This window comes from Alligator sinensis, unplaced genomic scaffold, assembly GCF_000455745.1.
Source record: "Alligator sinensis unplaced genomic scaffold, ASM45574v1 scaffold809_1, whole genome shotgun sequence".
Lineage (NCBI taxonomy): Eukaryota > Metazoa > Chordata > Crocodylia > Alligatoridae > Alligator > Alligator sinensis.
Genome location: NW_005841956.1, coordinates 2554863 through 2566496, shown reverse-complemented (window position 1 = coordinate 2566496; position 11634 = coordinate 2554863). Strand labels below are relative to the sequence as shown.

General features: G+C 44.8%; 1 protein-coding gene across 8 annotated transcripts in view; it reads left to right on the top strand.

The window, feature by feature from the left end:
• LOC102377636 (probable G-protein coupled receptor 83) overlaps positions 1–11634 on the top strand; it is a 48790-nt gene that overhangs the window by 9054 nt on the left and 28102 nt on the right. For 7 of the 8 annotated variants that reach the window (XM_025200129.1, XM_006020520.2, XM_025200124.1 and 4 more), the window contains 2 exons: positions 1819–1952; positions 5907–6515. In XM_025200129.1, the coding sequence (XP_025055914.1) occupies positions 1819–1952; positions 5907–6501 (729 nt within the window). In that variant the 3' untranslated portion in view covers positions 6502–6515. Of the gene's footprint in view, positions 1–1818; positions 1953–5906; positions 7130–11634 lie in introns of those variants that run through there. The other variant, XM_025200128.1, reaches the window with a different exon arrangement.

Here is an 11634-nt window from a genome sequence, read left to right as displayed (position 1 = left end):
GTGCTGGGGCCAGATGACTGTCCAATCTCCTCTTAAATACCTCCAAGGAAGGGGACAGCACCACCTCCCTTGGAAGCATATTCCATATTTTGGCAATCCTCACCGTAAAGAATTCAGCAGTGAACTCTTTTTTCGGAAACCCACTTGCAAAAGCTGCTTCCAGAACAGCACTTTTAGATTAGACTGTACTCTAGTTCAGTTTTCCTGGCCTATATTCCAAGTAGTGACTATTTTGCATTTTGAGGAACAACCTTCCTGCTAGGGCTGTGCAAAATTCGCCGAGTGTTTCGTTTTAAAGCTGTTTTGACGCATTTCAAACTCGAAACAGCGAAACTGAAATGACACAAAAAGCTTTGAAACAGTTTTGAAACAAAATGAGGGCACTCAAAATGTTTTGAAAGTTTTGAAAGATTTTTAGTTTCAAAGCAGTCCGGTGGCAGGAGGCAGGGGATAGCCAGGGCTGTGCTCCAAGCAGCTCTGCAGCCCTGGGCTGAGCTCTGTGGGGCTGGCAGAGCTGATCAGAGCGCAGCCCTAGCTCTGCTTGCCTCTCAGCAGGGGCTCTGCTCTGAGAGGCTCCGCAGCCCAACGGAGCACAGCCCAGTGGCGAGAGGTGGGCAGAGCCAGGGCTGCATTCTGCCTCCTGCCGCTGGGCTGAGCTCCATGGAGCCCAGCACTGTTCGCGGGCTGTGCCCAGCACCAGTTCCAGGCGGCAGCAGCAACATCCTGTCACCCGGCACAGATCCAGGGGCCTGCACCCCCAGGAGGAGTCCGGCACAGCCCCACAGCCCTCCTGGGGGTGCAGGCCCCCGGATCTGTGCACCAGATGACAGGAGGCTGCCACTGCTGGCAAGTGTCGAGAGTTTTGCTTTTTGCAGTTTGAGGTGCAGTTTACAAGAAACCTCTATACCTATCTCCTTGAAACTTGTCAGGCTTCATGCCCTCAGAAAGGGCTACCATCCCTGCAATTTTCATCCGAATCAGGCAAGAAATGACAAAGTTTTAGACATTTTCATGATTCCCCATTATAGCCTATGGGCAAAACATTGCAATGCATTGAAATAGCTAAACAGTTTCAACAAAATGAAATGGGACAGTGCTTCGAAACAAAATGAAAAGATGAAACGAAACATTGTCCCTTAAAAATGGTGAAACGGATGCCGAAATGAAACAATAGTGTTTCACACAGCCCTACTTCCTACCACTATGCCATGCCATATGTGGTGGCCTCCACATCATAGGACTTGCAAAATGACAGAGCCAGTGACAAAGTTTGGTGGTTTTCAAAGAGCTAATTTGACTGGCAGTTGGATATAGCACTTTTTTCTTCTAGCTCACTAGGCAAATGTTATTACTTGTATCTATAGCATCAGCTTCCCAAACTATGATCTCCAGTACCTAAATATGTTAAAAATTAGAGAGCTTGCTCCTCCTTTTATGAAATCCTTATTCCCCAGGGAAGGTATGATGTATAGGTTCAATTAAAAAGATATTTCTTAATTCAGTTTCTCTAAAATCAAGATCCTTTAAAGTGAAGACAATTTTATGCAGAGGTCTTGGACTAGTCAAAATAATCCAGAGTTTAAAATATGAATTATTCTCAACACTGATCAAAGAAATAGTTTCCTTGAAAGTGCTCTTTTGTCCTAACTGAAGAGTTCTAGATTTCAGTTTTTCTGGGTCATTCTTGTGTGACATTTTTAATGATGTGATTGTCCTAACATTAACAAAATGCATAGCAAAAAATATCCGTCATAGTTCATAATGAAGGAACTTCACTTTTCCACTGAGATAAGAAATCACTGAAAATCTTTATTACAGGTCATTCTGAATCCACTAAAGCAAAGGATGTCACTAACAAAAGGAGCTCTGAGCATTTCTGTTATCTGGCTAATGGCAACATGCTTCTCCCTACCCCATGCTATCTACCAGAAGCTTTTCCAGTATCACTACAGGTAAGTTTTTGGGGGGTTTTGTTTCAATGGCATTTGATACACTAATGTAGAAGAATTAATGCACCCACTATTGAAATGTTGTTACCTATTAGCTGACAGGCAAAATGATCCACACATTGAGATAAGCAGGGGCACTGCATTATACAATGGGACTTCATTTGTGAATCTACAGGAGGGCCAATTTTAGCTTGCTGAGCTGCAGAGCACATTCAGTCATTTAGTGACACCAGCTCCTTTCAGCCAAATTCTTATTTGTTCAGATGTATAAATAAAAATAAAACAAGAGTGGCCTTTCTGAGCACTCTAAGCCCCTCTGACATACATTTAAAAATAGAAAAAATCAAAAGAGAAATGGCAACCAAAAGAATGTGTAGCAAGGGCTTTGTGCTTCTGCAGAGAAATAAGGCCTTTCTTACTTCAATGGCTTTTTGCCGTGAAACAGAAGTGCAAAGGGCTCTTCCCTTGGCTGAAAGAATAAGAAGGTGATAAAGTGAAACTTCCCACTTGGAGGATAATTCCCCGACTTCCACAGGAAGGTGGAGATTCCAAGCCAACTTCTGAAATTGGCACATCCTTGAATGTTGGATCGCCATCGAAGCCCCAACCCCTGGGGGAAAAGCCAGGGCAATCCAAGGATGACTTTCTTGCATTCAATTTGTAGACATTCATCTAGTCCATACTGAGGAAATGCAGGACCATCAGCTGCCTTTTCCTACCTAAGTTCTAAGTCACTTCTTGTTCTCTCATGTTATAAAACCTCTTCTGGTCTCAGTGCCCATGAATCAAACTCAAGATGAAATCTGCCAAAATTGTTTCAGACACAGGTGGGCTGAACCTCCTGAGTGAGGGCTTGGAGCAAAGTTGTAGAATGCAAGTGACAACACCAAAGCACGACATCTATCTTACTGATAGATGTAAAAATCAGTGTACTCTGAGGCAACACCTAAGTTGGAGGTCTGAGTGTAATCCTTTTCCCCATAGGAAGCTTGCAGTACCAACAGAGCCCTAATTAATGGTTTTTCCTAGCCAGTGAAGATGAAGGCAGTCTTACCAGGATGGAAAGCAGCTGTACATGATGGTCAAAACTTTTTACAAAATATTTTCCTGTTCCGTATTACTGGTGCATAGATTTCAAGGAAATTGATGCTGAAGTAAGACAGACACAATATGCTAAAAGGTGTCTGCTTGATCCAAGTCCCAGACAGCAGAATGTGAAGCCAATAATAACCCACATCAGAAAGATTTGTACCTTGTTTACAGAGCTCTCTGATTTATCTGCACAGAAGACACAAACAAAGATTGTTTTGGCTTTGACTCCCCTCCCCCCACCCCCCCAAGTCATAACTGGTTTCCTCATACAAACAGAACTGGGGGAGGGATGATGTATATATCTAGACAGGATTTCCTTTTATTTCATTTGGTTTCTAAGATGCTACAGAAAACAGATGTGTAGCATGCTGCATGAGAGCTCTCTTTGCTACTTGTGTATTCTTATTTACCTAGTGATGATTTATTAATGGACACAATATCCTCACTGCTCTGATTACCTAAGCAGAGTGTTCAATTACATTAGTGGTTGCATTCCTTTGCAGTGGTGTTCACTATATTACTGAAGACATTGCTTATGAATGAATGAATGCTGATCTTGTTATTATATGTGCACCTGTTTCTGCTCATCAACTGACACATTAGAGAGTGCATCTAGAGGAAACCCTGCCTTGGATTGGGGATGGAGATCTTAATAGTGTAAGGAACTGGCTGGAGTTTATATGCATCTCATTGCCTTCTAAGGGTTAGTCAGAGCTGAAAAACTGTTGGAGACCTTATATCAGCAGTCAGCGACTTTTTCAGGTTGTAGGCTGGAATAACCCAGTTTGGGTCAAAGGCAGATAGGCAGGTGCTGGGATATAGCCACCACCTGTACCTCTGCCCAGAACAGCATGGAGAATGCTCCCATCACAGCCATCACTTGTCCTTGCAGTTGCACAGGGACAGTCCCACCACTAAAGCCACCCGCCACAAAAAACTGCTGAAGCCCCACATCCACAAGCCAGATCAAATGGCTCTGTAGGCCAGATCCAGTCCACAAGCCATAGGTTGCCAACCACTGCCTTATACTAACAGATCCTGAAGCTTTTCAACAGTGGTAGCTTAGGGTGTGAAGGCAGAAGGCTACGGGTTCTGTCAACAGCAAGTTCCAAGTGTATGGCACTATGACAACTGTTAAATTCACTGAGGACTGTATTAAAATGCTATGGAGTGTGATTTGGCTTCCAGAAATGCTTTTGCATCAATGGCCTGAAAGCCTTCTTAGACATTTTTATGTTCTTCTAGAAGTACCTTGAAATCATACCAGGGAACTATGAGGGAATCATACAAGGCATCAGTGGCAGACTTACCTCAGAGAATCCTAGAGATACCATAGCCCTGTTTCCCACCTGTTAAAAATTCAGTTTTAAACTCCCTTTTTCCCCCAGTACAGTTCCCACATCCTCCCCCTGACTAGCTGGTTTGGATACTTGTCAGATGTGACACCAGGTTGGGCATTTGTTCTAGGTATATACTGTGTGAGGAGCACTGCTTGTTATCGAATGCTTTCTGGCAGATGTACACAGCTGTTCTGTGGGTGTGCCCTTGCTGCTGGTAAGTGGGTTCCCCCTTAAGACAGTGAAATGACTGCTTTCCCATTCTTATCTATTTCCTCCATCTATCAAAAGTCTAGGTAGTCTAAATCCTACCTGGCATTTGTCATTTTCCCAAAAGATTTCTGTCATCCTAGATTCACAGAAGTCATGTCTGGAGGGGTCTTATATTCATGCTGTAAGAGTCAATACAGGAGGTTGAAAACAGGATATTAAAAGATATTAATCAAACTGTTGAGAATAAAGTATCTTGACAGGAATTTAGTAATCTGCCACAAATGCAGCTGAAAACATACAACGGCTTGAAGAGGTGAGGTGGGGAAAAAACAAAGCAGGAATCCAGAGATATATACTTCTTTTTCTAAGACACAAGAAATAAATGAGTGAGTCATCAGCTTGTTTTATATTCTGTCAGTTCCAACTACCTATTTTGGCAAGTGGAACATTTTGTCCTTTTCAGGAAGGCACTGGGAAATAGTATGGCTCCTATTAATAGATTGATAGATGCCTGTAATATAGAGTTACTATCTACTCCTAGCCCATTTTAGCTAACATTGGAGTAATAATAAATACTGTTAGTATGTGTCAACAAGACTTTGGCAAGAGGTTTTCTGACGAACCCCCTATCTTTCCAGCAAGATAAAGCATTACTACCAAGATGTTTTATCAGCATAGAGTCCTGAACCATAAGGGGAGTATCATATCCAGCACTTTGCCCTCCACATTCAATTCTACTCCTCTCATTTGGAGCACTTACTTTAGTGAAGTAATTTTCAGCTCCTTGTTGCTTAGGTACCCAGCAATAGTTGAGGGAGGCTGGGAGACATTACAGATCATTCTCACCCCTACATAACACCCCCACCATCCTTCTGCATTAGATTTTGAGGGAGTGAGGTTTTGCTCCTGCTGTATGTAGAGGGCAGGGGACAAGTGATGGATACAGTTTCTATAGTGCTTCAGCATGCCCGAGTGGGGCTTCATTCTAGTACTGTTCTCAACATCCCCCATGAGTCTCAGGAACTCTTCTGTTTTTACATTGATTTACTTAAGCCAACTTTGATATCCTACCCGTTTATAAAAACAGTCCGTAAGGGGCTCTTTTTCCCCCTTTTGATAGGTGTAGGATCTATCTCATGTAAACAAGCATAACAAAACTGAGGTTGATGGAAGCTCTGGTACTAGCCCTACACACACAACCCTGTGATGCTGTGAGTACAGCAGTGCCTGTTTATATGCAAGTCCCAAGGTGGTTTGGGAAATGTAGGAGTTTTTCACAGCCACGTACTATGAAAATGCTTTTTTGTTTTCAAAGGGAAGCTACCATCAGGAGCTTGTGTCTCCCTGATTTTCCTGAGCCTGCAGAGCTGGTTTGGAAATACCTGGACCTTGCTACCTTCCTCCTACTGTACCTCCTGCCTCTACTTATCATTACCATCACCTACACACGCCTAGCCAAGAAGTTATGGCTGCGCAATGCCATTGGGGACATCACCACACAGCAGTACATCACCCACCACAAGAACAAAAAGAAGAGCATCAAAATGTTGATGCTGGTGGTGGTAGTCTTTGCTGTCTGCTGGTTCCCTCTCAACTGCTATGTGGTGCTTATCTCCAGCCTAGGCATCAAGACCAAAAACTCACTCTATTTTACTCTGCATTGGTTTGCCATGAGCAGCACCTGCTACAACCCCTTCATTTACTGCTGGCTGAATGAGAGCTTCCGTTCAGAGCTCAAGTCCTTACTCTGTATGAGCCAGAAAATGCCACGGACACAGGACAATGTGCTGCCAGCTGTGATCTTGCCCTATCGGGAGGCCTGGATAGAGCAAGCCAGGTACAAGAAGGGACCTTCCTCACAGAGCATTCGCTCCACCATAAATGTGCAGACAGTCAAGACAGATTTGTGAGCTGGAGTGTCAAGGTGAGTTGGCTGGATTTGGTAGCAAAGGTAATTTTCTGTAATACATTGTCAGAGTCATCAGGGTGCTCTATAGGATTTGGTCTGGAATAGCATTTTTACATGGCATTTCAGTGCCACCAAAAATGCATTTGCTGGGCACAGGGAACTGAATTTACTATTCTAGCTTTTATTTATTTATTTCTATCACATTAGTGCCCGAAGAACCCATTTTGCAAGGCAGAAATACATCTTGAAGAAAAGCCTCCTGGCTCAATCTCTAAATAAAATATTATGAAAATGTGGGGAGTCACACAGGGGTACATACTGGTTCAGTGTCCTTGGTCCTAGAACAGTGCAGTGCTGGAACTGGGAACAGAATCCAGGTCTCCTGGTTCTTATTCCTAGTCCTGTCTGGGTTATGATCCTATAACTAACCTTGAATATTCATACAGTATCATAGATATTGGTGGCAACAATACTGTCAAATTAAAGGGATATTTAATGTATTTTGTAAATCAAAATAAATGGGTGTCAGACTAAGTGACCCCGAGGTCTCTTCCAGCCCTAGGGGGGTGTGTAGATGAAACAAGGGACACGTGTGCACAACACTTTAAAGCGGGTTAAATGCTTTTGCACCACTTTAATGGTGTTGGTGTTTGCATGTGTTGGCGGCATATTGTGCATTAATTCAAGCCACTGTAGCACATTTGGTGGCGTAATGCACCTTAAATGACTTTGAGGTGCAGCAAATTAATAAACCTCCAAGGAGTTTTAGTTTGCTGCTCTACAGGCACAGAGCAAAGCACTAGGCTCTGTGTGGCTCAGGGGCTGTGCAAGCAACCTGTGCATGCAGCAGCCTGGGAAGGCAGGCTCCACCAAAGGAAAAAAAAAAGAAAAAAAGGTGGCCAGCCTGATCCCCACCCCTGGAGCCTGCCTTCCTGCCTGCCTGAGCTCACAGGGACCTGGTCCTTCCCTCTGTGGCTGTGGTGCTCCCTGGGACCGCCCAAGCTGGGGACCGCCGGGGCGGGGGCCACCACTGACACGGAGGGAAGCACGAGCCCCTGCCCAGCCCCTCCCCAGCTCAGGGACCGCTCCGCCTGCCAGCAGCTCGCCTCTCCTCCCCACTGCCAGAGGCAGGTAAGACACGGGTGTACACGACACGGGGGTTTACTTCACCCTAAATTGAAGCTGTGTTTTCAAAAACCCACCGCTTCAGTTTAGGGTCCCCATTTCATCTATGCCCTAAGATTCTATATTTATGGTGATAATTTTACCCGTTATTGAGATTCAGCCACCTCCAGAATGAAACCCAGTAAGCTAACTGCATCTTTGCTCAACATTTTAGGTCAGGAAGTGATTAAAGATGATATCCACTGTAGCAAAACCGTAGGTAACCAGGATATGTTACCCACATTGGAATTTTACCAAAATACTGACTCACCAGTGAGCTCAGGGCAGGTTGAGGACACCTGAGTAGCTCTAGCACTGAGTTGCTCTCTGATAAGGATGCACAGTTACAATGAAAGGAAGAATTAGCCCTGCAGTTAGAAATCTGTTAACAATTTTGTTTGATGATGCATGAGCTAGCAAAGAACCCAGGTTACTCTCCCAGAGGAATGTTTGTCCCCTGGGGGGCTAAAAGGAGTAAAAAACAGGTAAAACAGACATGGGACAGGAAAGTTATCTGATTTATCTCAGAGTACATGCAGACACAGGGAGCAGACCCCTAGAGTGAGGGGGTTCCATTGCACAGCAGTTTTTCAGCAGAGAACTGGAATTTGAAATTAGGTTCTAATTTCATTTATTCTTTCAGGATTTATAACAACAACATTAATTCAACAATGGAATTCACACTGGCAGTAAACTAATGGCCCTCTATTGATACAAAACCCAATACCTTTATGTCTTCTATTTTTCTCCTCAAGAGAAAAATAGAGGACATAAAGGCGTCTGGGTTTTATATCAATAGAGGACGGAGGGCAACCAGACCGTCCTCTATGATGGCCACCCTATGGTACTCATTAACTGACAATTATTTCACGCAATAGAGTTACAGATTGTTATCTAATAGTTTATTTTAAGCAACTGCACTTACAGGAGCTTGGTAACATGAAGGATTTTTACTTACCAAAAAAAAGGTGCTGGATTATTCTGGCTATGCTTAGGAAATTCCATGTGACATAAGTGCCATACAGAGAGGAAAACAAAAGGAAATAAACTATACAGAATTGGCAAGAGGGAGAGAGCATGGCAGGGATATAAAAATGAAAATAAGAGGCGCTGTACTGAGTCAGACCAATGATCCATCTAGCTTGGGATCCTGTCTCTGACAGTGGAAGTGGATACTATAGAGGAAGAGCACTGAACTGGGTATCTCTAGAGTGATCTATCCCCTAAGTCAATGCTTGCCCTGGCATCCACTGTTATGGGTTTAAAGATGCCAGAGGAAAAACCTCCAACAAAAAAAAAAATAAGAACAAGAGGAGACAAAAAGAACAAAAACATTTTTGTCATTCTTATGCTTAAAAGGCATGTCTACATGTACATTAATGCACCTTTGCTACTGCACATTAAGTTTAGTACCTCTTATATCAGATTCTTCTGTGATGCTTACTGTGCAGTAGACTAATTCTATTGCACATTAGCACAGTTTTTCCTGTGACATGCTAATGTGAATTAAAATAGGCTACTACACATTATGGCATCTCATGTAAATGTGCCTGTGAAAGGAAGGGAGGGGGGCGAGAGAAAAGCCCTGGGAAACTTGAACAGGGAATACTCACCCCAGGAGCAGAAGGAAGCTCAACCAAAACAGGGAGCACACTGCCATGTTTCCACGGCGTGTGCTCCATGCCGATGGGTGGTGAGATCATGCCAAGAGGTATTTCCAGCCCTGGAGAGGGGCAGTCAGTGGAGGACCTTGGCAGGTAGATGAGGAAGACACCAGAGGGGAGGAAAAGCAAGACAAGAGCCTGGCTCAATTTGCCTGGGCCAATTATTGGATGCAGCTTCAAGGCGCCCATCTCAATTGTTGTGACCCAAAAGCCAGGGAACTGTCTCTTTTCTTTTCTTTTCTGTTTGGATTCATGGATATGCCCCTAAAGGACCTTTTGCGGCTTTTGGTTTGCTCAGGGAGCCTGTGAGGCTCTGACCCCATGACTGATGGACTGATATTTAATGATATCCTAAAGGGAGCAATACAGATGGTTGACTCATGACTGACCCATACATGACTGATGGACTGATTATTTAATGATATCCTGAAGGGAGCAATATAGATGGTTCGCCCCAGAGGGTCTGTGATGAATCGAGTGAGGGTCATCCATCTCAGACTTGATAGGGACTCATCAGAATTGACAGACGTATGAGCTGAGGAATCATTTAATTGAAAAGGGCCTTATAAAACCTAAATGACTATATGTGAACTCCTAGGTGTTCATTCGGTAATCCTTTGTCTGACCATCAGCCGCATAAGGGGCTGCAGGATCCTGAGCCTATCGTGTGTCACCTGGAAGTGGAAAGGGTAGGGTGCAAGGTGAGGCAGAGCCCCATAAAAAAGCCCTCCAGGGAGACCCAGGAAAACCATCACCAACCCTACATCCAGCTCCCAGTAGTTGAACTAAACATCAAGACATGGCAGAAAAGAGAAGAACATTGGAAGTTGGTGGTGACAATACTATCTGGTTTTCCCCAATGGTTTACTCAAGTAAGGCATTGGGCAGGCAGGGTCCATGACCTTACAGCACCCATCCCCAACAGCACCCACTGGAAGCATTCTGGTTCAAGAAGTATAGCACTGTGTTGGGATTTAGAAAGCCCAGATTCTGGGCTCTGCTAGCCCTTCTAGCTGAGCTGGGCTTTGAGCACATGACCTCCCTTCTTTAGGCCCAGATTTCTCAGTCTGCCTTTAATCTTGTCTATTTAGATCAGACATTTTTAAGGCCAGTTGTCCCCACTGCCTTTCACAAGGGGACCCTTATCTTATGTGGGTTCTCTAGTCAGTAGTATAATATTAGTAGTCATGTCTGATAATTGAAGTAATAATGGACAAAAACAACTCATTTCAATGAAAGCCACTCTGGAGATAATATTTTTGATCTGATGCTGTATATAATAATGGTTACACACAAACCTTGGAACAGAAAACCTATAGCAATTAATGCCTGCTCCTGAGACTTGGGTGAAAACAACGTATGAGAATTTTTTCTCTTTTGCATCAGTACCAATGAACTAAGAATTGTTCCAAGAAATACTAGAAAACAAAAAGAAGATAGTGAGGTTTAATTTGACGATATCTTTTACTGGATCAACTGTACAATTGAGAGGGATGTTAGACAAGGTTTCAGGTTCAAAGTACCCTTCCATGAGTCTGCTCAGGTCTGCAAGAAATGCTAAAGCACTTTGTCACGTCGGAGTCCTGCAGGAGGGCTGTGATCTCCTTGAGGCCCCTTCCTCCGTGCCAAGTCGGCCCAAGGGCACCCTCAGATTCTCGCCCGCCACGTCTTTGATGTTTAGGTAAAGTTGGGAGGCTGCCTCACGTCTCCTTGGGCACGGTTAGCTGGGACCTCTGTCCCCGTGTTTTCCCGGACCCACCGGGGGTCTCCCTGTATGATGGGTGCTTCCCAGGCACCCTAGCCTTATGGGCTACGCATGGCTCCAACCACCCCGATACCACGCCCCAAGTCTCGCAGATGGGATAGACGTTGGTCTGTCTCTCTGTCTATATTCATGTCTCTCTCGGGCCTTCTCTGTTGTGCTGCCCCCTCCTGGGCTCTCTGAGCCCCCCTCGGGGCTTTCTCTGTGATGTTGCCCCTCTCTAGGGCCTCCTGTGTACACCTGCCCACTCTCTTGGGCCTCCTCTGTCATGCTGCCCCCCTCTTGGGTTCTCCGAGCCCACTCGGGGGCTCCCTGTAATGTCACCCCTCTCTGGGGCCTTCCCTGTAATGTCGCCCCCTTTCCTGGGGACTTCTGCGCCCCCTCTGGGACTTCTCGTCAAGCCACCTGTCTCTCAGGCCCAACCGCACTGCTACCCCCGCTCTCCAGGGCTCACCACACCACTACCCCCTCTCTCTCAAAGGTTCACCGCAGTACACCGCCCTTCTCCGGGGTTTACTGCAGCACTAGGCCTTCCTCAGGGCTC